Source organism: Seriola aureovittata, chromosome 11 (assembly GCF_021018895.1).
Source record: "Seriola aureovittata isolate HTS-2021-v1 ecotype China chromosome 11, ASM2101889v1, whole genome shotgun sequence".
NCBI classification, from domain to species: domain Eukaryota; kingdom Metazoa; phylum Chordata; class Actinopteri; order Carangiformes; family Carangidae; genus Seriola; species Seriola aureovittata.
Window position 1 is genome coordinate 27,619,796 of NC_079374.1, and position 27,283 is coordinate 27,647,078.

The 27,283-nt window shown below is 42.3% G+C and overlaps 1 protein-coding gene across 2 annotated transcripts; it reads left to right on the top strand.

Annotated features, from left to right (window-relative positions):
- The first annotated feature begins 3,987 nt into the window (after positions 1–3,987).
- Positions 3,988–26,499, top strand: slc37a1 (solute carrier family 37 member 1). 2 transcript variants are annotated; one of them, XM_056389852.1, is made up of 21 exons: positions 3,988–4,122; positions 5,996–6,245; positions 10,865–10,946; positions 11,616–11,751; positions 12,823–12,901; positions 14,222–14,357; positions 14,691–14,767; positions 15,620–15,786; positions 16,096–16,148; positions 16,555–16,629; positions 17,152–17,193; positions 17,775–17,897; positions 18,705–18,795; positions 20,163–20,225; positions 20,530–20,615; positions 20,810–20,858; positions 21,457–21,530; positions 21,625–21,703; positions 21,924–22,021; positions 22,685–22,749; positions 24,675–26,499. In XM_056389852.1, exons 2-21 carry the CDS (start codon positions 6,037–6,039, stop codon positions 24,688–24,690), a joined length of 1,800 nt encoding a protein of 599 aa, XP_056245827.1. In that variant the 5' UTR covers positions 3,988–4,122; positions 5,996–6,036; the 3' UTR covers positions 24,691–26,499. The 2 variants fall into 2 exon arrangements, with proteins under 2 accessions (XP_056245827.1, XP_056245828.1); XM_056389853.1 differs by lacking the exon at positions 17,152–17,193.
- Positions 26,500–27,283: the final 784 nt, after the last annotated feature.

Genomic DNA, 27,283 nt, shown 5'->3' on the forward strand with positions numbered 1-27,283 from the left:
CCCATAATTAGTAGGTTGGGGGTGACTGGGTCCAGGTCCATTGTGTTGGATGACAAGTAACTGAAGGGTTTTGCATTCATAATACCTTCAACTACGGCCAACATTGTCTGGAGAACAGTTTCTGAAACAGTTTGCTCTTTGAGGACAACTCGAAGTGTTGTCTTGATGGACTTAACTACCCTCTCCCAGGTTACACCAAATTGTGGTGCACTGGGGGGACTGAATCAAAACAGAATCTGGTGCTCCACGAGTTGGTCTTTAAGCTGAGGGGCCATGGATGTAACAGCTTCACGCAGTTCAAAGTTGGTACCGTTGTCCATGAGAAGTTCGAAAGGCTTGCATCGACATACAATGAATCGTCTCAAGGACAGCAAAAAAGCATCCGTATCCAAACTCTCCACTAAGTCAAGATGCATTGAACGAGTAGTCATACATTTGTAGACTATACCCCATCTCTTTTCAATTCGCATGTCGCAGCTGTCCACCAAACCTGAGTAGTCCTGTAGCTTCATCATATTCTGGAGAGAGGGGCATGAGTTAGCTATCTGAGGGTAGAGGACGACCAGACTTAAGGGCCTTTAGTTATTCTGCGACAGGAGGAGCTTCTCAGCTAGTAAGAAATCAGCTGCTGTGTGCCGCACTCATCTCAAGACAAGGCATGGCGCGTAGCCTTTTGGCTGCAACGCATGACCTTTTGAGAATAAAGGACACATGTACCAGTTGATGGTCATGTACTGTCTCCAGGTAGGCAACGGACCCATAGGCACGTTCAGAGGAGTCACAAAATATGTCCACATGCCTCATGACAGTGACAGTCTCTACACAGGATGGAGATTAGGTGTGTGGAAGTTTTCCCAGCTCAGCCATCTATCCAAGGTTCAGTGGCTGGATGGTGTCATCCCAAACAACGTTCATCGTAGAGTTTGGCAAGGACACTATAAACGCGCCTGAAAGTGGGTTCTACTCGTTGACTGGGCCTCAGGAGGCAGGTGTTCAATGACCTCTGGCACACTACTGGCCCATTGCCGAATCTCAAAGCCACCCGTGCTATGCAGTTGTCACAGACTGTCTCCAACTTCATGGGTGCTGTGGAGGCAGTTGTTCATGAAGAAGGAGTTTTCAATCACTTCCCTGGTCCTTGACATGCTGCTGCACAACATAAACTGTGCAGCAGGGACTACACGTTGTGCCAAATGGAAATACCTGCCATTCAAAGATGCTTGGTTCCACGGTTCTATGCATGTCAGTCCAGAGGAATCGCAGTACTGATATAGTTGTTACTGCTCTACAGCTTGTGGCAAGACAATGGTTCTCTCAGCACCATTGTCGAGCACTGCATATGTTTTTAGGGTGCGGTCTCAGTGGTGAAGAAGAATTTTAACTACCTTAAGCATCACCTTCTATGGGCAATTAGATCGATCGAGGTAGACCTTGGGTCCAGAACTACTCACCATCAGGACTCTTTGAGATATAGAGTGGTGTTAGGGAAAATTCTTATAATTGGTGGTGAAGAAAGAGCGCTGGAGCCCAGGATGTCTTATGCTGTGGATGTTTACTGATGCTTGATCAAGGAGAAAGGAGAGGGGCGTCGAGTGGCGCAGTTGGTTGAGCATCATCCCCATATGTAGAGGCTAAGGTCCTCGCTGCAGTTGGCCCCGGTTCGAGTCCCGCATCGGATGGCCCTTTGCTGCATGTCATTCCCCCTCTCTCTGCCTCCCCATTTCCTGTCTCTCTCTACTGTACTGTCAATAACGGCATAAAAAGCCCAAAAAAATAATTTTAAAAAAAGGGAGAAAGGATTCATCAATACAGGGTTCTGTGCATGATATCAAATCTGAAGCAGGAACCTCTGGGGATAGGTTTTATACATTTAGAAAGATAACTATAGATAGCTTGCACTCCATAATTGGTCAAATAACCCCATACGATGGAGAAGGGGTTGGAGAGGGATTTGTTACTACATTATTGGTTCATTAACCATAAACAAGGAAACATGACTAAATATGTACAAGTGCTGATTCTTAGAACAGTCACCACAGCTTCGTCTGGAGGAACCGCCTTAGTGTCTCAAAGCTAGTAAGATTTAGTAGCTGGGTCACAGTGACCTAGGGTCTCATACTGACCTCTCACCTTGAGTCAGTAACTCATCAGGTGGACATAAGAAAATTCCCTCACATGTGGCCTCATGTAGCACTGTAATATGCAACTCCTTACAGGTTTTGCATGGTCATTTAAGGGTGCAGAATGTGGCTCTATGATTCTGGTCGCACTTACAACACTGGTCACTTTCCTTGATCCATTTCAGAACCTTGCCAATGTTGAGCTTCTTGAACTCTAAACATGAGTTAAGATAATGTTCCTTAATAATAAGCAATAAGGCTTGGGTTTAGATGAAGACAGGCTCCTGAGTGGTTGCAGTGTCACCGGTGCAAACGAATAGTGCTGCTACTTTCTCTTTGGGACATGTGCCACGCTGCTCTTCTTTGGTGGATACGGGCCCTCCAACCTGATTGACATGAGTAGCTCTGCTTGCCAAGCGTTTTGCTTGAGCTTTCATCTGTAGCCATGCTGAAAGGTCTGGCAGACTGTAAGTCAGGTTGGTGCCTGTCTGAAGAATGCCGTGGCACAAACAGTATTCCACGAATCCATCACGGTGTGCGAGGGCATTTTACTAAGGAGGCAGTCAACATGAGATTCACACTTGAGCTCAAATCTGCCCTGCCCCTCTATGGTCTGAAATGCCCTCTAGGGACTGGATGGAGAGTGCAAACAAGTCGAAAGCCTCTCCATCCCCCGATCTAATGGCAGGTTAGTCGATTATGGCTCCCAGTTCACTCTGCACCAACTGCCTAGGTTGGCCATACTCATTCATAGCTCATTCACTGCCCTCTTTAGGCATCTGCGACGCTCAAGCTGCTTAGTCATGGCTTCCTTAGCCTTGTGGGCCTCCTCTTGTGGGCACTGCCCTTGTCTGGCTCTGGCATTTAGACGTTCTCACTCAAGGTCTCCCTGATTTTCTTCATCTAGCTGCTGCTGGAGTTCAGTGAGTTCTATGCCTTTATTGGATAGCACAGTAGAGAGAGACAGGAAATGGGGAGGCAGAGAAAGGGGGCATCTGATGCGGGATTCGACCCGGGGCAGACTGCAGTGAGAACTGTAGCCTCTACATATGGGGCGCCTGCTCAACCAACTGTGCGACTCGACGCCCCTGATAATCCCCTCTTTAACCATAGGCAGGCAAAAATTCAAAAATTTAATCACAGAGGGATATATACAAGTCCTGTTGAAAAAATTTCTTCACTCCCAGTGTCCCAACACTTCATTCAAGATAATGATATATTATATGTGAATCTACTGTTTAAGGTTGAGGTTTTATCACAGTTTAAAATCTCCCCTCAACTCTGTTTTTGGTAAGAGCTTCAGAGCTCAGCTTATCATGGGTGTCAATGGGATCTTTGGATAGCACTCTCTGCACTTAGGGAAATTTCTTCAAAAACTGTAAAAGATATCACACTAAGACCAACACTGGGTGATACAGAAATTATCAATGAAGGATGGAAATTGATGGATTTGAACGAGGTTGTCTGATTCCTTTTGAGGAACATTTTCAGGGATGGTAATACACACCCATTATAAATTCTGTGACAAAACGTAAACTGCAATTTTGTGAAAACCATAGTGGCTATCAAAATAAAGATTTAACCCAAAAAGACTGGTTAAAAGTTTCAATCATGTTTCTACGTTGAAGTATGAAAAAGCATTAGGGCTCCAAAAAGGGGTGAGTTTTGTCATTTTCAGACGTCTCTCCATTCATATTGAATTGGAACTTTTTTGTTTTTCTAAGAAAAGTAATAGCACACCATCCTCGATCGAGTCGCGCATTGTGATATATAATTTGTCTGGGTTTTCTCACAGCCACCTTCTTCTTCTTCTTCTTCAGTGAAAACAACAGCAATCATCTAAACAACAGCAGGAGCCCGGGATGACGTCAGAGCAGCAGATAGGACAGTGCTCCGGTACGGCTGTGCGTGTGTGTTTCTTTGAGTGACAGTCGCCAGCTTTCACACAAGGAAGTGGAGGATATGTCGCTCAGCTGAAGGCAGACGCTGGCACACAGACGAGGTAAGGACCGGAGCAGAAAACGTGTGTTTGTGGTGAATTGTGTCCGGTACCGGTCGACGGGTGACCGTGTGTTTCAGTCGCGATGTTGTCGAGCTAGCTGTCGTTGACATGAAAAGGAAGCTCGACTTTTAGCCTGCGGTTTAACCGCCGTGTTGTTTCCGATATCAGTAAATGTACTTCAGCAACGTTCAGTGTTCTTCGTTGATAAGCCTTTATTGATACGTTATTGACAACTGGAGGTTATTTAAATGATGTTAAGTTACTGTTGGACATGAGGATAACGAGAGAGCAGTTCTCGACAGTCCAGACACTGTAACCTCTGGTACTATCCACGTCTGAAGTTTGAGATGCTCCTCTCAACCTCAGCAAACAAGAGGAACTCCACGGATCTGTTTCTCTGGTCGGGTTGTGTTAGGTTTGGTTGGGACATCACTGCTGGAAGGAGCCACTGGTTTGGTGAGATTACAGCTGCGTCTTCATAAGAGCTCTGGCCTCAATAGTTAAATCAGGAAGCTGTGCGGGAAGCCATTAATGTCACGTGAGATTTCTAGCTGGATGAAAGGGTGACTGTGATTGTACTAGTCCACTAGTAAAGGTCTCAGCACTGAGACTCATAGATTTTCTGGCTGTAATGTGGCTGCCTGGTCTGTACTGTAGCAGACAGGGGGTATGGCTAGCCACTGATACACTGATATTTTTTCTGACGATGGGTGAGAACATGCCACATCATCCAGGTTTTAGATTCAATACTGCAGCCTACATATTCAGTTTTCTAAACCAAAACCAGTTTTCAAAACCAGTATCCATGTTTCATAATCTTGTTAGCCTGCACCAGCACAAACCCAGGTTACACCAAAGAAGTGGTTCTAACCAGTATATGAATGCAAATGTTAGACTAATTTATACTGTGCAAAAAACAGAGAAGCCGCTAATTATAATTGATAAATAATATTTTCAGTAGTTCTGTTTTTACAGTTTTGTCTCTGTGTTCTGCTGCAGTCTGTTTGTGCTGTATGTTGATACTGATCAGGTGAAGAGCTGTTGATAGTGGAGATGTTTCTGACTTGTATTAATATCTGTCTCAGGCTCTGACATGTGAGTCTACTGGTTAATAAAGGCCATAGAAGTAGAATCAAATGTCAGATGAGCCTGTTGTATCAGCTGTGAAAACTGGCACTCTATGGTTCTTCTGACCTTTCCACACCCTCACTAATGGACTGCTCCATTTCCCTGTCTCCTTCTGTCTCTTCAGCTGTACCATTTGTTCTCTTTTATTCCAGCTGTGTGTGTGTGTGTGTGTGTGTGTGTGTGTGTGTGTGTGTGTGTGTGTGTGTGTGTGTGTGTGTGTGTGTGTGTTTTAGGGATGCCTTGGGTTGGACAGGCAGACAGGGGTGGACAGGCTGGCTGTATACAAGGCGATCTCTCTCTCTCTCTCTCTCTCTTATCTGTCTTCCTTTTTCTGTTTATATTGGGAATCAACATGGAAACCTCCTGTCTTTGATTAGATTTATATTATGAAAAGCATGTGTAAAGCCTGTATTTCTTAATTCTTCATGCTTTTCATCATTTAAATTGTTTCTGGTAGATATACAGTATGTGGCTTTTTTCATTGACACTGAAGAAACTCGCTTCTTCATATCTCATCTTTTCTGTAAGAAAACTCAAACTGACACAGAAAGTCCCTCTAGTAGATCATAGAAATAATAACATGAACTGATACAACTGTCAGCATTCAGCCAAAGTATAGGTTTCTGTGAACTGACTCTGGTCAGAGCACAGCTCCTCCTCTCTAATCAAATCTAATGTCCACCACCAGAGTTACTGAGAACAGTTTCTGTTTCTCACCCCTCTCCCTCTCCTGTCCTGTTCTTAGATTTCTGACTCCATCCAGTTCCAGTGCTCCCGGTCTCAGACATGAACCTGCTCCCTGACGGCTTCCCAGCAGCTTCCTCTGAAATGGAGATTCAACGAGGCAGCGCCATTGTACCAGCATGTATCCATCAGCCCCCTCAGTGTGAACTCACATCAGCTGCCCATCACTTTGACTGTCAGCACATCTGTCCAAATATGGCCCCTGTTCCTCCTGGGATCCGCCTGTTTGTCTCCTTCGACAGGGACCAGTGGTGAGTCTGGATCAGACCTTGACTTGTGTGTGTGTGTGTGTGTGTGTGTGTGTGTGTGTGTGTGCGTGCGTGCGTGTGTGTGTAAGTGTGTGTGTGTGTAAGTGTGTGTGTGTGTAAGAGTGTGTGAGTACAGGAGTAATTGCACTGGGTGACAAAATAACAATAATAATAGTGATAATAGTAATAATAATAATAATGATAATAATAATAAGACAGGACAGGAAGTTGGGCAGTAATGGACTAACAGGTTGTTTTAGTCTTTTTATTGGATTTGTACACAATATTAATGAACACTAGTTTTAGCCTGCCAGATATCTCAACAGAGGTTAGCTAGCTAACCATAGTCTATGCTTACCTGACCATTGTTAGCCTTGGTGTTGGCAACATGAACTGTAGCTGTTGTGTCACAAATCAGTCAGCTGTGAAGTTAAAGACCAGATGTCCTGATAATCAGAGGATCTGTGATGTCAAATCTGTGGACATAAACATGTCAGGTTAAGTGAAGGTGGTGGTGAAGAAACTGACTTTAGTAGCTGTCATATCTTTCTTTTTAATTAAGACTGAAATTACATAAGATTAAATGGGTTTCGTAGATTTCTGGTACTGACCTAAATGTGAGAGATGACACAGGATGTCTGGTCAGATTTAAAAAAAAAAAAAAAAAAAAAAAAAAAAATTTAACTCTTTGGGGGTCTCAGTCCAGTGTTCCCTCTCTTTTAACTCTGTGTTTGGTATCCACCAGCTCCTCTTTAGCTGCTAAATGCTCCACTATGATCACCACCTGCTCTCTGACTGAGTCTGTCTGGGTCTTTTCATAAAAATCAACTGCCTGTGATAATTAACTGGAAAATACTGTACAGATTAAAATGTGGGTCTGTCACTACAAGCAACTCCTTCACATCATTTAGTCATTTTTATGTTAAAATAAGGATATAGATTAATACAGGAGTTAAGGAAACAAAGAAGTTTTCAGATTTCTCAGAGTTAGGTATGAAAAAAGTTTTTTGCATATTTACTGAAATTCAGATTTCACATTAGCATTAGTATTGAAAGCTAATGCTGAAAGAAGTGTTAGCAGTGATTACATCAAAATGCTAACATAAAAATGTTGTTGCCACATGAACCCACCATGTGGGTTCAGGAGGTATAGCGGATCATCCACTAATCAGAAGGTCCGTGGTTCGATCCCCAGCTGGTCCAGTCTGTATCGAAGTGTCCTTAGATACTGAACCCCACATGCTCTGATGTTCCATCAGTGTATGAGTATGTGTGTGGTAGAAGCGCTCTATCCGTTGTGAATGGGTGAATGTCATGTAAAGACTAGAAAAGCTCTTATAAGTGCAGTCCATTTACAGTTACAGTCACTTGGTAAAAATAACAACATTTTAATCTGTACAGTATTTTCCAGTTATATATCTTTATTTAAATGGTTGTTGTTTTACAGTGCAGGTATTTAAATGATGTTATGAACACAGCATTGTCTCCTGTCATTCGTAATCAGAGAGACTGTTTGCTTTGTCTATTCAGACATACCTATAAGCCAATATTTGATCTCCCTCGTCATCTAGTCTTTATACATCAGCCTACAAGGTGGAGTAAGAACAGTCAACACTTGCCGGTGGCACTGAGTTCCTGTATCCGGGAGATAACAGTGTCAAATACCCGATCTATTATATAAACCAGAAGTTCAGGTTCTCTGTAATGGAGAGAATGCCATCAGTGTGCTGGTTTTTCCAGAGTATCTGCAGGTGTAGAAAAGTCTTAAATCAGTGAACTCAGCTCACTGAATAAAAGGTCTTGGAATGTATTAAAAGTTCCAAAGGGCAGTGACATTATGAAAAATTACTACTGTATGTAGACTGTTGACCATGTGAGCACAGCCATCTAGAATGATATCTGCATTGTGTGTGTGTGTGTGTAGAGGAGGAGTGTATAGAGTGAGTCTGGCAGTATTGCATCACAGTGCTGCTATTAAACATGGTTTTTACTGCCTTTGAGATCAAAGAGCAGTGAACACAGCACCACTGTCTCTGTGAGCTCTAAGCAACACATTCAAAACCATAAAAATATGTTCCATCATTAAGATAGATTAAAACAAATTAAAGTTTTTCTTTGGACAAATGCACATCCAGATCTTCTGGAAGAGGATGTGATAATAGCCAAGTTTCCAAATGTAACATAAATTTTAACTGAATTTCAAGAAAATTTGCAAAAGTAAAAAGTGAATTAAGTCTGTGAGCAACATCGAACAGACCCTCACACTGTGAGCCTATCCGGAGTGACAGCCACAGTGTTGATGCACTTCATATGACATGGCTCTGAATGTTCATGACCATCAGAGGCAGAACCAATGACTTAAACATCATGTACGTATTTAAATTATGTACAGAACCTCAGTGTGGCATGACAGACTACTGGCCCAGGTGTGTTTACTTTTTACATGAATTCCAAGTTTTTCCCTATATAACTTTTTAATGTTTTGCAGTTACAGAACTCTTTTAATAACCTGTGATCCTGAGAGGACGTAGATGAGATAAGTTCCATGCAGATCACACTCACAGACCAAGAGTAGCTTGGAAAAATAATTTTATCATATTTTACGACTTTACAACAAAAACTGGTCAAAAAGGCTGGGTCTGTGCTTGGCAGGAGTCTGGACTCACTCAGGACTGTTGTGGAGAGACGCATGCAATGTAAGATGGAGGCCATCTTGGACAATACTAACCATCCTCTCCAAAACACTCAGGACAGAGAAGCAGCTAAAGCTGCAGCAAACGTCTCATCTCACTGCACTGCAGAACAGAGAGGTTCAGGAGATCCTGTTAGTATCCTAGTATCTATCCATCCATCCATCCATCCATCCATCCATCCATCCATCCATCCATCCATCCATCCATACATAATGTGAATGATGACTGAGTCTCATAATAGTGTTTTAGGCCACAGACTCTATAACAAAAATGACACAATACAAGCAGCGCCACTGGTATGACATGGCAAACACTTCCTGTCTCCTAAGTGGGTGTGGGCGTGATTGGAAAACAACATAAAAGTTTTTTTTTGTAGAATTAGAATAGAATAGAAAAAAAAATCACATGTAATTTCACATGCAATCTTCCGTAGAAGTGTAACCAGAGAACAGAGTGAATACAGATCTGTACCAAACAAACATGTTCCTTTATGTCTGGAGGATATGATTTGTAGTCCGGGGTATCTCTGTAGCACCACAACACTTATGATGCTAACAATGAGCAACTGTGACACATTTTATCTTTATCAAAAAAGTTACAGTTCCTGTGATTTGGATTTGCACTTGGCCATATTGAGATTTTGATTATATTTCGATTAATTGTGCAGCACTTCTGTCTTATCAGACTTTAAAATGTCACTTTAATAAAAGAGACGGGCTGTATTGTGAGATTGATATTTTATTACTATAAGTCATGTGCAGCTTTAGCACAGCCCGTTTATTTATATATCACCATTCAGACAGAAGGCAATCCAAATTGTTTAACGGAGGCAGTTATTGGTGAGCTGCAGTAAAAAGTGATGTTTTAAATCCTGATTTAAATGAAGTGACAGTTTCAACAGAGCTCAGGTGTTCAGGAAGCTGGTTCCACAGGTGGGGAGCAGAGAAACTAAAAGCTGCTTCACCTGGCGCGGTTCTGATTCTGGGAACACTGAGTAAACCTTTCCCAGTTCTCAGATCACCTGAGAGGGGCATACAGTATGGAATGTCTTACAGTTTAATGCTGTCACTTACAGCTGGGATGCAGAAGTGTCTCTTTCCAGCTGTAGCTGTTGTTTTTAGTCAACGTGACAATGTGACACATTGCAACACACTGGAACAGGCTCACAGCTTCTCTTCTCAAACTGCTCCTCAGTCCATCACCAGTGTCTGCTGCAGGGCTGAGACAGGTCTGCACTACAGAACAGAGTAGAGACAGACCTCAGGCTCATCCTCAGCCAGCTGATCACTACTGTCCAGATCCTCATTAACACTTAACACACAGACCACTGCAGTTAACATCAGGACAGATTAAAAAAACAGCATAAAGATGAGTGTAAACTTGCCTGAGATAAAGTGAACAGAATGAATTTCAGTTCTGTTCCACTGAAATGAATAATCATTCAGACCTCAGCCACATGTTAATATCTTGCACTTTGTGTGCCAACATATTTCACAACTCTTCTCCTGGCGTCTGACGTGTGTTGTAACTGTGGTCATGGAGGTCAGATCAGCTGTAGACTGTCACACTCTTTATATATTTGCTTGTTACATAATAAGAACAGGAAAAGACACGACGTGAGCCGCCAACCTTTGTGTATCTGTTACACAAATATATTCAACATAACATCTTTTCTCTGTGACTGTAAATAACATGACGTTGATACTTGAGAGACGTGGAGTAATCTCTGTGAAGTGATCTCTGCAGGTGTGTTTGCTGTGGCTGTACATGTCTGACTGAAAGTGAAGAAATGATTTTTTTAAACTAAAAGGTGTAAACTTCCTGTCACCCACTCACGTCACACTAAACCTGAACATGCAGGTTTAAAGGGTAGTGCTGGTGTTTGGATCTTACCTCTCACTGCTTCCCTCTTGTGTTTCCTCTCTGCAGGTACAAAGCTCTCACATTTATCCTCACCTTCCTGCTCTACACCAGTTTCCACCTCTCCAGGAAACCCATTAGCATCGTCAAGGTAACAGATCACATTCATGAGCTCATACATCTGCATCTTGCATAACAGCATAATGTATCAATTCCTCATCTGGTGACACAATGAATGAGTCAAGAGATAGCTCCACAGATGACATGTGACACAGCAGTCTGTAACTGTTGACAGTTTGCATGGACACCAAGGCCCTGCTATTGGTTGTGTGGTGAGAAAGAGAGTTGGTGTCTGGCCAGCAGTCATGGAACTCCTCAATGTACGGCTGGGACATGCCTAAAAAATATGCTGCTCAGTGTGCTCGTGGTTGGAGCATCGTCCAAGCTGGCCCCATGTGGACCACCTGGTTCAATTCTGAAGTGAACTGGAGAAGTTGTCCAGTTGACCTCAATTCAGTTTTTCTTGGATGACAGACTCCTCACAGACATCTCAGATCTGTCAGCTGCACATTGACACTGCCATTGAACATTAACTGAAGCTCCTGACCTGGATAAGCAGGGGTTTATACACTGCACTGCTGCCACATGATTGGCTGATTGGAAAATTGCATGAATAAGCAGGTGTACAGCTGTAAAATATGTGTCATCAGATAGATGGAACATTTACATCTCAGCCGTATGTTTTCTTCCTTACAGTCTGTGTGTGTTAGCTGTGGTGTTTTCCGGTTGAATGAATGGTGCACTGCCTTTGTGTTGACAGAGTGAGCTCCATAAGAACTGCTCCTCTGTCAGTGAGCTCGCCACCATGACCTCCAGCAGCAGCAGCAGCAGTGACAGCCAGCAGGCCTCTCCACCGTCTCTCCACACAGACATGGACTGTAGCTGGAAGCCTTTTGGTTTGTATTCACTGGACTCCTTCCTCAGTGACAGTTAGAGGTGTCATTGTAGTGGATGTTCTCAAGTCATCTTAGTGTTGCTGAGGCAACATGATACTGTCCCTTTAGCTTACATTAGTTTTCTGAAAATCCATATGATACTGATATGAATCACAAAGTTTATTACATAAGAATAATGTAATGTAATGTAATGTATAGGGCTGATTTCCTGAATCTGTTTGATTTCAATTCACAAGGTCCCGATTCGATTCGATTTGATATCAATTCAGTCAGACATATTTCAGTTACGATATGATTGTTTCTTGGATATGAATGAGATTCTCAGAGAACTAATGCTGTAAAAATGGTTCCTCTAACCCGGTGCATTATTTCGTTTACATTACGAATGGACACAAAGCACTTACATTAATGCACTGTCTATTTAACATGACCAACAGTTTAGAACCATCTCAAGGAATAATAGATATAATGTGCGTTGTTAACGTACCCCAGTGCACCTGCTACACTGTGTATGAACAGATAAACACAGCTTCTTCTTCACGTCTCACATATAGCCTTGCTTTAGTCCAGCTGGCAGGCAGAGGTCAGGTTAAGCTAACAGGCTAACGTAGCTTAGTTAGCTTTCATCTCCGGCAGCACAAGCTGTCCGCACAATCTAGAGGCATACATTTCAATCGGATTCTGTGAATTGTGAATATTTTATTTACTGAGGAAAAAAAGTGGCGGAGCGTCGTTCAGGTGTCTCTGGCAGTTCAGGCAGCACTACACCTACACTCACCTGACCAGATCTAGTTATGACAGCTTTACGCATCCACAGGAGAGTGTAAAATCAAATGTTAAAAGATCGATCTCGGCTTTTATGAATCGATATCGGATTATTCAAATGAAGATCGAGTTTAATCGGAGAATGGATTCTTTCAACCCAGCCCTAGTAATGTAGTAGTACACTGTTGCTTTTACAGTTTGTTTTCTGTAGCTTTTGTCAAGGAAGAAGCTGCAAATAAAAAGGTAGGTAAACAGCTGAACCAGGTCGGTAAAGTCCTGAACTTTAGTTTTTCTTGATATCCTCAGATAAAAGTAACTACAAACAGCTGCTGGGAGCCATGGACTACTCCTTTCTCTGTGCATACGCTGTGGGAATGTACCTCAGGTGAGATGACCACAGGAGCTTTATTTATAACAGAAGGTGAACTGAATCAGGCCAGGTGAAAGAGTATGTAGTAAGTAGTAAGTAGTAAGTATGTGAATGTAACCAATACAGAAATAACATTCATTCAGTCATTAGTGATGGAGAAATCAGGAACATCTTTCAACAGATAACATAACAGATACAAAACCCCTCCCTTCTTACCTGTCAAACAAAAAATACAGTCTAGCAGCCACCCATAACCTAGTGTTGCTAGACTAAACTAATAAACAGGAAAGAACACACGATAACCTGAACTAAAACTAAAGCCTATAGCCCAAGATCCCCGAACTGTGAAACTAGTGCCCCTACGAGTCAACATCACAATCACGAAGCCACTCCAGAAGAGCTACAGACAGAGAGGAGCGATGTGGAGGAGTGGACGATGCGGAAATCCCCTTCCGGAGCAGCGGATGATAGGTCGCCCCAGCCTTAATTCAAAAGGGGAAAACTGCACCATGAAACGTAATGAAACAAAACAACAACAAGAGCTGTGCCCGGAGTCCATAACAATATAACAATAGTGAATTTATTTGTGATACTTCAGTTACACAGTCGGAGCAATAGTCTGTATAAAACATTTTTTTTAATATTACAGTGTTAGATTTAGATTCACATTGAGGAGCCGCTTGAAAATGTATGTGCAGGATTTACTGAAAATACTTGGCATCACTTCTCTGAGATGTTGCTGCAAATCGTGACGGGAACGACATGGGGCCCCTTTAAGGAAGTTTCTTACTGAGATGTCATTACAAATCATCCATGGGTTGTTTAGGGGAAGGGGTTTGTATTTTAAGCCATTGCTGTGGAGTTAAGTTTGTCAACCCTCGGGGGCCCCTTAACAGCCCAGAGTAGTCGCCTGCCTTCCCTGTTCACAAGCTTCGTCTCTGGTAACAGGACATAGCCTGGTGGTGAGCCAGCAGAATAAACACAAAATGTCAGATATAGTCTCATATACTTACACACTGGGATCAGTCCACCAGAAAATCCAACATTTCTAATCATTTATTGGCTAAAATGTGGAGCTCGACTGTCTGTAAAGCAGAAGAGAAATCTAAAAATAGTAACCATGTGTGGACCTGGGCTTTGATAAAAGGTATGGCAGTTCCATCAACCCTCTTTTGTTCCTATAAACAAATAGGAGATGTAGTGAATCCTCCACACCTACCTGTAGCGCCTTCTTGATAAACCAGGTTACCAGTGAGGTCAGGGCCACAGGTGGAAGATCACAACCACCCTCAGGGACTGTGGTTAACATGATGTCATCACCGTGTGTCCGTGCAGCGGCATCATTGGGGAGCGTCTGCCCATTCGACTGTACCTGACTGTGGGCATGCTGACCAGCGGCTTGTTCACCTGCCTGTTTGGACTGGGTTACGTTTACAACATCCACAGCCTGGGCTTCTACATATTTGTGCAGGTGAGACAACTCACTGCTGCTAATAGAGCCTGCAGTCACACACACAGTGGTACATCTGCTATAAGGGAAGTTCTTTAAAGCTCAGGTTAGTTATTGTGTCATCTATCAGAATTAAATATCTCCTCAGGACTGTGTCAGCACATAAGGAGCTGAATAAATGCCTGTATCACACAGACATACACACATCTACTCATGATCAGAGGTTTACGTACACATGAATTTACACATGGTCACCAAATAATACACACAGTCAACCAAGAGAGTGGCTGAATGACTTGCTTTCTAACACCTCAGTTTAAATGAGCTGTCCTCAGTCTGCTTCTTTGATTTCAGGTGGCTAACGGCCTGGTCCAAACCACCGGCTGGCCCAGCGTAGTGACCTGCATCAGCAACTGGTTTGGAAAGGGAAGGTGAGACCTGATCACCCTCAGACTGGAGCATATGGTTTGTTTCAGGTCGACTGATGAGGCTTTTATGACACTTTATGAGCAGTGATGCAGTGTGACCATCATGTGAATGTACCATAAGAAGCTGTTAAATATGTGGTGTGATATAATAATGCAAGATTTCATTAGTCCAACTGGAATGAAACAGCTTATTATTTCTGCCACAGTCTGTATATCTGTATGTGTCTTTGGTTTCATGACTCCGCCTCCTTTGTTTGCATCAACCAGTCACTGATTTATCATTGGCTTATAATGGACAGCAGCTTCTGCAGCTTCTTATCTGTTAACATGGACATGTGTCATGTTGCACCTCAGCTTGCTGTTTGTTTGTTTGTTTATCAAGATCCCTGTTAGCTTTTACATTACAACAGCTATTCTTTCTGGGGTCCACACAGTTTTGCCGAGATGCGATGGTCAGCTATAGATATAAATCAATGATGAAAAAATGACTGATGGTGATTTCAATTACAGTTTGCAGAGGGAAGGTCCGACAAGGAGCAGTGACATTTAAAGACATTGAATTTATCACTGTTTCATTAACTAAAAATGATTTGACCCTTGAAACCTGAAGGTGGTTACAGAGTTGTTAAGGATGTTCTCTCAGTGGAGTATTTACCACCCTAACACAGACTTAAAAGAAATCACACTCATTTAAGGAAAATAGTGTGATGGTGTGATGCATTTCTTTTCTGTAAAGCCATTTAACTGATGAAACAGCTGGATGTGAACACAGATGCATGCTTCAGTTTAGATTCAGGACAACAGATGTGGCTCTCAGGCTGACTGATCCTGTGATGTGTCCGCTCCTCCTCTCAGGCGTGGACTCATCATGGGGCTGTGGAACTCCCACACCTCAGTGGGAAACATCCTGGGCTCTCTGATCGCAGGATACTGGGTCTCCTCCAACTGGGGCCTGTCCTTCATCGTGCCGGGGCTCCTCATCGCAGCCATGGGCATTGTGTGCTTCTTTTTCCTCATTGAGCGTGAGTGCAGCCTCCTCATTGGCTGGTGGGCAACAATATGGTGATATGTAGCTGATTTATTTTCCTCACTGTGTTTGGAGGATTTAACTGAACTTTCTTAAAGTCCACATATTAATGAGTGAGTTTCTGTTTAAAGAGATAATTTCTTCACTAATGTCTTTGACTTGCTGAAAGAAATAGTCATCAGATATATAAAGGAAGAGCTCTTATTAGGAGCGAGAGTAGTCAGCTGACAGCTGTTAGCAGGACTTCACAGCTGGAAATGGAAGAGTATCATATAAACCCCATGGCATGTTTTTCCCTCCACAGATCCAAACGACCTGAAAAGCATCTATGCTCAGAATTCTTCCCCAGGCAAGAGTGTGAGTACAGAGCTTTACTGAGGTTTATAGTCAGGAGACACACCTCTCTCTGTGTGTTTGTCTTTTATGTGTCAGTCTGTCTTCTCTGTGTGTTTCAGCTCATCTTCAGCAGTAACATTGTACTGTTTGTACTGTGTGTATCATGGTGTGCACTGTGTTATCATTTAACACACAGTCAGCAGATCCTCTATCTGTGTGTTTACTACTCATTTGTACTGAGAATCCGAATTTACCTGTTTAGAACTCAACAGCTGTTAGACATTTAAAATACAATGATGAAAATATACTTCAATACAATATGAATATGACTATTGGTTTATTAATATCAGCTCGCTCACCTGCAGGTCCAGAGCACTGAGTGACAGTGTGAGTAATAATGTATGTGATGTACTGTCTCTTTAAGCAGGTTCCCACCAAGAGTTGGAATGGAGTAAATGGAAACACTGAGGTGTATCTGCAATACAAGGACAACAAAACCCAGGTGTGTGTCACTGTGTGTATGTTAATGCATCATGTATTTCACATATAGTGCTAGTCAACTTTAAAGCACCTGTAAACACCTGAGTCTTTTTTTCTGTAGCATTAAATGTTCATCACATCATAAACAACAATCATCAGTTTGACTTTGAGCAGAAAATCTAATGTTGGAACCTCAGAGAAAATCTATTTTCAATCTGTCTTAACAGAAAAATCCAGAAGCACTTTTAAAAGTTTTTGTTTATCTTGCATACAAAAAGTTCAGCAGAGTATAGTAACAGATTGAAGTGATCTGAAACATGCATGGTAAATGTTTTCATACTGTCATACTGACTCTGATCAATGCAGCTACAACTACAACAACAACAACGACAACCAAATAATAGTCTGAAATGGAGTGTTTAGATTGTTCAGGTATACCTAACAAAGTGGTAGCTCTGTAAATCAGTGACATTAAATAATGTGAGTGTCAGAGGGCAGATGTTGTTGCTTTAGTAAGTTTAACATGTGGTTGTGATTCATTCAGGCGTACTACTACTGTTACGAAGATAGTGTTCAGAACAGGAAGGTCAGTTCCTGTCAGGTACTGGGTGAATACTTCTCAGGCTGATTCCAAATGTCCACTTAAAAACATGCTGAACTTCATCATCATCATCAGGCTGCTGAGGGCTTATGTCCCCTGTCAGACCTGAGGTCAGGACATTTGGCTTCAGTCTCAGGGTTTCTTGGACCTTTATGGGATGATGGAGTTGGGTTTACTTCATGCAGCTGTTCCTTCCAATCTTCACAATGACAGTTTGATCTTCGGCCCTTTCATGTAATGATCCATCTATTACACCAGAAACAGTTCAGATTAAAGCTGACACAGTATTTGGGACCTGTGTGTGTCAATGTGCGATATTCTTTTTTCCAAGAATAATTTCTTTTTAAATCACAATTTGCTAATTCACCTCTATCAGATTATCTTCAAGCTGCTGCGTGAACTAAACTGTCAAGTCAATCAGTCCTGATCAATCTTAATTTAAAATCCCTGAAACATTAAAAAAACTGTGACTGATTGGCTCTTCTGATTTACTGGGTGGACTGGGTGGATTGGGTGCAGTGACAGAAGTCCAGTAGGTCCCCTGATGTTTGCCTCTTCTTCCTCAGAGCTATGACACAGAGCTGCTGCTGCCCAGAGACAGTGTGCGAGTCCCTGTGCAGCCCGTGGTGGTGGTGAAGAACGACTCAGAGCCGTCTGCCATCAGCTTCATGGGAGCTCTCCGGATACCAGTCAGTCTCACACCACACACACACACCCACACAACGTGGATCTTATCTCATAGTTTGGTCATTGGTTCTGTCACTTGTGATCACATTATACCAACAGATGAACTGCTGACGTCAAATATGAGCAGTCAAATGATCAGCCCCACTGGTTTTAGTTTGAAGACAAATTAAGGTCAAATCAGAACAAAAGTCAGCTGTAAATGTCCATCACAGCTTCCAGGATGACTTCCTGTTTCAACTTTGACCTACCTTACTTTCTGTAGTTGTAGAATAGAAAAGAATGCCTTTATTAGTCATTGCACAGCTGTACAATGAAATTCAGTGCCTCCCCTCAACTGGGAGGAGTCCTTATGTTTGTATAGGATCAGGATCTGTGAATATAGCTGTGTGCAGGTGATTTTCTGAGCTGATTGTAGGCATAGTTTTATTCATGGGAATAGATATTTCTGTCTTGTGTCCAACCTGTCTGAGTGTGTTAACTGCTTGTGTTGATTGGTTGTTTAATGTTGTAATTAACTTTGTCAGTAGTGTGTTACCATAGCCAGTATGAATTATGGTCAAAACTACAACATAAGATCCAAGTTGCGAGATTGTGAGTTGGGATAACCGTCTGAGACCCTCCAGTCACATGAATTACCCCTAGGGGATAAATAAAGTATCGATCTATCAATCTATCGATCTATCAGAGATCAAGTGTTCAGACATTCATCGTGTCTCTGTGTCATCTGTGACAGGTGCCATTCAGTCAGAAAAAGGCTGCTGTACTAACACCTGTGTGTGTGTGTGATGTGTGTGTATTTGTCTTCCCAGGGAGTGATCGAGTTCTCTCTGTGTCTGCTGTTTGCTAAGCTGGTCAGTTACACCTTTCTCTTCTGGCTGCCGCTGTACATCACTAAAGCAGGTGAGGACCATGAGCAGGGACCAAGCACCACTGGTGTATTCTTCTTCTGTGGCGAAGTTACACAGCCATGTAACCACAGTTACACACAACAACATTCATTTCAGCTGCTGTGAGAAAGATCTTCCTGTTTCTGCTGCTAAATTCTGAAGCAAATGAGCTAAAAGAAGTTTCTGGATTCTGAAGACCTATCCTCTCTGATCACACAGGTGTCCGCCAGTTTGAATTCAGTCTCAAACTTTTTAAAATGTTTTCACAGCTTTTAAATTTTTATATCATCTTCACCAAATTTCACAAATGAAGAGTCACATGACCAAATTGTCACTTGTGACAACACACAGTAATCCTCAGTGTCTGCTTGTGTCATTTTCCACTCTGACACCATGATGACACCAAGAACAATCACCATAATTCTGTAACAATACCATTACATTGTGTTGTGTATGTTTACCCAGAATTCACTGAGACTTGTTGAATCTTCAGAAAATTTTAGATGTCCTCCCATTAAAAGAACTCTGTGGGTTTGAACAGTCAGTCATGTAAGTTACCCTTCGATTCTATGGAGCTGACTCTGTGCTGTTCTCTCATATCTTAAAACTTCATTAATGACCACTGTGAGTGTGAGGGGAGCTCGCTCTGATTGAACATTCAGGACTGAAGCGAAAGCAGGGGAAGCTCAGTTTTTCTTTTTTGTTGATGGGTAGAGATCTCTTGTCAATTCACCATCTGTCTCTGTCTCTCTTTCCTTTTAATTCTTCCTGTTGATACCCAGCTAACCCGCTTCTGATTCTCTAGTTTTTACTGTAGATGTGATCTTTGAATCACACCGAGATAACAAGAAAGTATACGATGTGATCCGGCTGGCGACAGCCTAAAAGTTCCTCTCATTGGTTTATCACAGTGATAGGCCTTAATACGAAACAAAAAACAGTGAAAGAATTTTTCAACATTTTAAATGATTTTAAAGATCAATATTCAAGTTTAAATGATTTGTCAGTCAACTTTCTATACCTTTGCAGCCCCAGCCCACAGTTTGGGAACCACTGGTCTAGACTGATGTGAATCTCCCCAGCAGCATAAAACTCTTAAAACTCAGCTCTTTCACACGGTTTTAGACTTTAACAGGTTTTATTTTCTTTGTGCTGCACAGATGATTCATGATTGAAAGAATAAATGTGTTTGTGACGTTAGAAGGTGGAACAGGCAGCACATCTCTCTGTCTGACTATGCATGTTTCATCTTATACTGCTGCAGCCTTTACATCCATCTGTGTGTGTGTGTGTGTGTGTGTGTGTGTGTGTGTGTGTGTGTGTGTGTGTGTGTGTGTGTGTGTGTGTGTGTGTGTGTGTGTGTGTGTGTGTGTGTTTCAGCTCACCTGGATGCGAAGAAGGCTGGAGATTTGTCCACCCTGTTTGATGTGGGAGGAATTGTGGGTAAGTGCTTTTGTTCACATGTACCTCTTACTTAGCTCTTGAGAGGGAGAGATATGTGAGAGAGAGTGTGTGTGTGGAGGGGTGGGGTGGTGTGTGTGTGTGTGTGTGTGTGTGTGGCGGGGTGTTTGTGTGCACAAATAAATGTTATTTTCCATCCTATATTCACTCAAAGTCAATATTTACTTACCATTGTGAATTAGGTCATAGGTAATGGTATTTTCCTGACGTATGTGTGTGTGTGTGTGTGTGTGTGTGTGTGTGTCTGTGTGTGTGTGTGTGTGCGTGCGTGCGTGCATGCGTGCAGGGGGGATCCTGGCAGGAGTGATCTCTGATAAGCTGGGGAAGAGAGCCACCACCTGTGCAGTCATGTTGTTGTTGGCTGCTCCTACAGTAAGTTTCCTCATCCAGAGGGTTTCTAACACTGAGTCACCTGAGACCAGTGCATGAAGTCAGTCATTACACTCAGATCCCTTCCTGTCATTGGAGCTTGATGTAAAGTTAGGATGCTGCTGATGTGTTCAGACAGGTGAGTGAGGAAGGTGACTGTGAGTGTTTGACTGTCCTTCCCTGTCTTTGTCTTGCAGCTGTATGGTTTCTCCATGATCAGTGAGTTCGGTCTGGGGCCGACCATCGGTAAGATCCAAAACCTCCCTCCTCAGCTCAGTCAGAGTCAGCGGCTGCTGATGAGCTGATTCATTCATTAGATGACAAACAGAACTTTCTTCAGAGTTTTCTGAATTATTCAGCCAAACATCTTCTGTAAAAGCTCCAGACCAATGTGTTGGAGACAGAAATACCAACACTTCACCTTCTTGTCCAGCTGATAATCATGTGTGAGGTCCAGGTATTCAAGGTCACATGATGACCTGGCTACCTTTATCAGAGGAGCTCATCAGCATTGATTGGGTGATTAATGGAGCTTTAGTGATCATCAGTGGCTCGTTGAGAGCAGACTGATGACTCTTATCATTCTCACTGAGCTGATGATGGTCCAGCAGCTGCTCATTATCCTCACAATACACTGAAGGACTGTCGCATCATGTGACACAGCAGCAGCTCTGATGTTGTATAATCATCGTCACACAGGTCACCAAAGTGGTCTTAGCCTCATCAGTAAGTGTGCATATTTGATCAACTGGTAGAGACACAGCTGTACAGGTACAGGTGTACAGGAGGATGTAGTGACTCGATCACTGAAAACAACAATAAAAAACACCAGTCTGTGTTTCAGGCATGCTCCTGGTGTGTGGAGGTCTCGTCAATGGGCCATATGCCCTCATCACAACTGCAGTGTCTGCTGATTTGGTAAGCATGTTCAAGTCTGGTCTGATTCCAGTGTTCAGGAGCCGTCCCACCCCCTCATCTCTCTGTCTCCCTCTCTGTTTACCTCTGATCCCAGGGGACCCACAAGAGCCTGAAAGGCAACGCTAGAGCACTGTCCACTGTCACTGCCATCATTGATGGTACAGGGTCTGTAGGTCAGTACCAGTTAGAAAAGAACATCTTGGCTTCTGTGTGTGTGTATATATATGTGTTTGTGTGTGTGTGTACTTTTTTCACATCTTGTTATGAGGCTGCAGCCTGATGCTAAAATAGTTTTTCCCTCATCAGTCTACACTCTATACCCATAATGACAAGTGAAAACTGAGTAGGATAGTCCACCTACAAACACTGATCTGCTGATGTCTGTGGTGTCAGGTGCAGCACTGGGCCCCCTGCTGGCTGGTCTGTTGTCTGCAGGCGGCTGGGATCAGGTCTTCTACATGCTTATGACTGCGGACTTCCTTGCTCTGTTGGTGAGTGAAAACTATCAACAACACAAGCATCAGTGCCAACACCAGAGGAAGCTGTCAATAGTTTCCACTGAGTTAAAGCTGCTCTAAACAATGCTTATTTCATGCTTGTATCAACACTGGTTTAAGACCCGAACTCTTGCATGGCGTGCATTTTTAATTTCTCTTTGCTATTTAGGCTGATTGGGACCTGAGAAAAATGATGTCCACATATGAGGACATTAGTTTTAAATTTCGATTACTGAGTGGCAGTATAATATCCTCATATGTGGTCACCAGGCCCTTGTTGAGAAAAAGTTAGTATTGTGGTCTAGAGAACCCAAAATGTGAGGTCCACATATGTGGACGCCAGGTCCTAGGAGGTTAATTATCTCCAGCTCTGCAGCTCCCTCTATTACACTCGGCTCTTCAAACTCTTGTAGCAGAGACTCTCGGTTCTCCGTGAGACAGCTCTGATGAACTCACTGTACACTGTTTCTCCCACCATTGCCTCTGGATGTCACCATAACACCTTAATAAGGCAGTAACGTGTTAGATGTGTTTTCAGTTTGTTTTGTTTCCCCCAGTGGCCAAAAATCAACGAATACAGCTTTAAATGCAGTGCTGATGTCGTCCGTGTAAATATATGAACTACTGTGATAACTGACTGTGTGAATGTTTGTACAGCTTTTGCTACGACTTGTGACAAAGGAGCTTACATCAAGTAAATCCCGTCCCATCTCCACTGTAGAGTAAGTCCTGCTCTTCTCCACTTCATCATCTTTATTACTCAGTGTCCTGTTTCTTTTCCTGCCTGTTTCTCACTGTAAATCAGTTTGATCTTATATCTTATTGATCTTGTTTTCTCCAATTACTTTCAAAAGCAACTATAACTTATATAGCCTATAAATATAATTTATAACACATATTCTATTCACTGTAGTCCCAATTTGTTTGTTTATTTTATATGGAACACAGAATAAAGAATCGAGAACACAACAAAATTAAGACAATAAAATGTAAAAAAAAATATTGTATTAACAAAAACCACAGTTTATGAGTGACAATCAGGAGCTGAAACACTGACTCGGAGATGTAAATATTAGTGACCTGCAAATTGAAATCATTGAGTTTCTTTGTAGGATCTGTTTTGTGGGGGTGGGGGGCAGGAGCCCTCGCTGCATTTAGTGATGGGTGATCTGGCCAAAAGATCATATGACTTGAATTGAATCTCAATCCATGATCTGAACCACGATCTGCTCATTTTATTTTGAAAGTCCTGACAGGAAGAGGTAATTTGTATCTGCTTTGTTGACGCTTCTTTCTCCCACAGCGCTGTCTTCTGTTTACAAACAACAATTGTCACAACCAATCACAGTTATTGCTTAGTTCTTATGGAGTATTCGTTTGGAGATCCCTGTTATTTATTTATGAGCTGCTATATGGGTGTTTTAATTTGAAAGTTCAGTCTCTGCCCCGGCTCATCCCGCCTCTTGTCTTGCTACCTGCAGCTGGTGAAGGTGGTTCTTGTTCTGCTCTAATGGGGAACTGGTTCATGTGCAGCTACACCAAACTCACTGATGCTGCAGAGCAGAACGAGGACTGCTGTCTCCAGCTGCAGTTAGCAGGCTAGCTGTTTAACAGTTAACATGGTCTGGTTAGCAGAGATGAACCTTTAAAATGAAATATCTAAACATAGAAATGTTTAATGACTCGATCTGTGTGATTCATCTGAAGATTAGCTCATATGTCAAAGTAAGATTGTCCAAGATATAAGATCATCAGATCACCCATCACTAGATACATTCGCGAATGTCTGTGACTGACTGAATGAATGGTGAAGTTACACCATTGGTCGGCTGAATGTTGGACTGTTCCTATTGGCTGTTGCTCTTTCAAAATGATTTGGTGCAAAGTTTCTATTACATAATCAGGAACTGTTCACAGCTGATACACAACAGTTTTCAACAATTTCCTCAAAAAGGGGGCGGGGCCTTTATTTACCTGCAGTAGATAACAGGTGTTTATTAGAGTTAGGTGATTATGTCTAACTCCCTCTGTTTGACATGTATAAGTGGTCATAGCAGTATTTTAGTACGAAGCCTTGTTTTGATCTCCTCCTGTTTGCCCTGTTAAAGTAAAGACGTTATGCATTATTACAAACTCAAGACTACCTGTAACCATTTCAAATTAAAAGCCCTCTAGCATTTAAATGGACATAAACCTTTTATGTCTTAAAAGGCTTTTATTGCTGTGCTGGAGTTAAGCATATTGTCTGATTTCCAGTTGCTTCTGATTTTTTCACTAACCCCACGATGTGGCAGTCCTCATGGATTTGTCCCAGTGCCCCCGATGGCCAGTCCAACTATGGAACTGACTATAGGCCAATACACAATAAAAATCACTCACTAACATAGTTGTTTGACACCCAACTTAGTCCTGAATTCAGTAGTTTTACACAAAATTTGTTTAAAAAAAAAAGAAAAGTGTCCTGGATTGAGGATTGTCTCTTTTGTTTCTGTCCTGGGCACAAAAAGTAAAGGTTGGTTTTAATATGAAAATTGTTCCCTAAACCACAGAGTTCAGTTTCAGAGTTTATGGCTCCTGAGTGTAAAACTTAACGACACCCAACTTATCTACATGGTGTTAATGTTTGTCTCTGATTCATGATTCACAGGTTGAAGGAGCATTGAGCACACACACACACACACACACACACACACACACACACACACACACACACACACACACACACACACGCACACGCACACGCACACAGTGAAACCACTTGCCTAAGCCTGAAATGGACTGTAGCATGTGTGTATGTGTACACACACTGCTGTGCCAGCTACACTGGTAGCTAACCTAACCTGAAGTTCTGTGTGGTGGACCAAACCGAACCGCAGCAGATCTTAATCTGGAAGACTCATCATCACAGACTGTACCTGATTACAGAAGTGGATTCTTACTCAACTTATTGGTCTGTTTCTCAGATCTTCCTCTGCCTGTTTCCTGTTCCTGTTTGGTTGCCAGTTTGAACACACTACCTGCCCAGTCTACCTGTATGACTGGCAGATATATAAAACTAGCCTTACTTTGACATTTGTGCTGGGATTTTAGATGACTAGATATTTATGTAGGTAGCAGCATATAAAACAGTAACTTCCATCACTGTTCTGAAGGATCCTCTTGTAGTTATGGTCTGACTGTTGTGACTCCTCCTGTTCATGTCACTACAAGCTCCACAGTCCCTGATCTAACCATGACCTTTATATCCCTGCCACTCAACTTTATGTCTGATCCAACCATTTTAATGTTATACCTGAATCCAGCCCTCCACTGGCTCCATGTTGTGCTCAGTGAGAGTGAAAGCTGAGAGGTTTGACATGGTCAGTCAATATTTTTTAGTTTGGAAAAATGCCTTTATTTACCCAGAATCCATTGCAGATTTGTCCTACTGAAGATGGTGAAGAAGCAGAAAGCTTTGAGCGGAATTTAGTTTATGCTGCTGACAACACTGAACAATTCAACCGCAACATCTGTCCTGAAGCAGAGTCCCTGTTATTCTAGATAAACCTCACAAGACAGATGTTTTCATAGAGACAACTTGTTCTGGAACAACAGTCACTGTCTGTTGCAGCACAAACACATTTCTGTTGTCATTCTATTGTAATAAAGTGACAAATAACAAATGAGATGGTTCAAAAGAAAAAAAACTCTGGACAGATGAGGTGGAGGACCAACTTCAAGTCCTGTGTGATGATGTGTATGTGAAAGGGACTCATACCGAGACCACTGCAACCCTCCTAGACTAAGACCACTACAACCCTTCTGTACCGAGACCACTAGAGCCCTTCTGGTCTGACACCACTAGGACCCTCCTGGACTGTGTGGAAGCTCCTGTTTCCGTGTCACCTTTGCCTTAATGAACCAAAGAGACTGTGGGATCATGTTGTAATTTAAAAAACAGACTTTAACTTATTTTGTCAGTCTATGGTGGTTTCTGAATTTAATTCACCAAAGTTGTATTTTTATACCAAACCTCCAGATGCTGATGTTTCCCTGTGTTGGGGGTGTGGGGGGGTTTCTGAGATATTATGAATGTAAAGTTGTCAGATGAGACAACTGACTCTTTAAACCTTGTGGATATCTTCTGCAGTGCAATGTTCAGTGTCAACGAGGACCCTCAGTGAATTTAATGAGCCTTTTAATCAAACTGAGACACCAACAGCTCATTTGAATTTTTTTTGCTTTCAGATGTATTGATATTTATAATTAAATTCAGTTAATTTATTCGTTGATGTTATATAAAGTCACATGTGTATATTTCTGATCAGTGGTCGGCCACCTTCTGAAAACATTCTGTATCTTGTCTGTTGTTTGTCTTGATTTTGTAAAACTGAAACATATCTGAAGGTTTTTATTTCTCTGATTTATCTTGATTTGGGGTTGGTTCACTCCCAATGCATTCTGGGGAAAAAATAAACCATTTGTGTTCTTCACTTTGCTGTCGGGGTGGTGTTTTTGAAGGCTTTCGCTGCAGCCTGCTACTGTAGGCTGGCTAAATCTGTCTGAGTGTGGAGAGGCGTGGAGAGGCCTTCAGTCTCAGCTGGAGGTGACAGGTGTCAGCTGAAAAGGTCGTGACACACAGAAACCCACTCAGTGACACGGGCAGACCAGAAGGCTCACACAGAGCTGATCCTCCCTTCACTGACGCCAGTGAGGCAGACAATTCATCATTACCTACTGCTTTACCCAGACAAACATACAGTCAGTCACCTTAAACAGGTTGAATCAGTGGCCGCGTTTAAATTCCCATTAGATGGTGGATTTAAAGGTTATTCCCCGTTTACCACCCGTTTACCCCCTTGTGTACCCCGTTTACCCCCTGTGCTGGGGCCTTGATGGATGGATCGTCCAGCGATTCCTTTTAGCTGCTAAGATTAAACTAAAGGCTTTACTCTTCACTCTATGCTTCACTTCTCCAAATTTAAGATTTCACTAACTGACAGTAAATCACTGAGCTCTGCAGCAGTTCCTTCCTCCTCATGGTTTCTGATCTGCATTGTCAGCTGTGAGATCTGATATAGACAGGTGTAAAAACTGAAATATCACACACACACACATATATATATATATATATATACAGTGCATTTGGAAAATATTCAGATCTCTTCACCTTATGATAAAAATCAATTCTTTTATATATATATACATATATATGTATATATATATTCATATTTAATACACAGTCATTAGTTATGAGTCTTTCTGAAGGATACTAGG

Bases quoted from the DNA above. Each gene is read 5' to 3' on its own strand.
- slc37a1 (XM_056389852.1), top strand. From the start codon at position 6,037: ATGAACCTGCTCCCTGACGGCTTCCCAGCAGCTTCCTCTGAAATGGAG. The intron at 15,787-16,095 runs GTGAGTGCAGCC...TTCCCTCCACAG, and splicing joins CTTCTTTTTCCTCATTGAGC to ATCCAAACGACCTGAAAAGC. The intron at 17,898-18,704 runs GTCAGTCTCACA...TTGTCTTCCCAG, and splicing joins TGGGAGCTCTCCGGATACCA to GGAGTGATCGAGTTCTCTCT.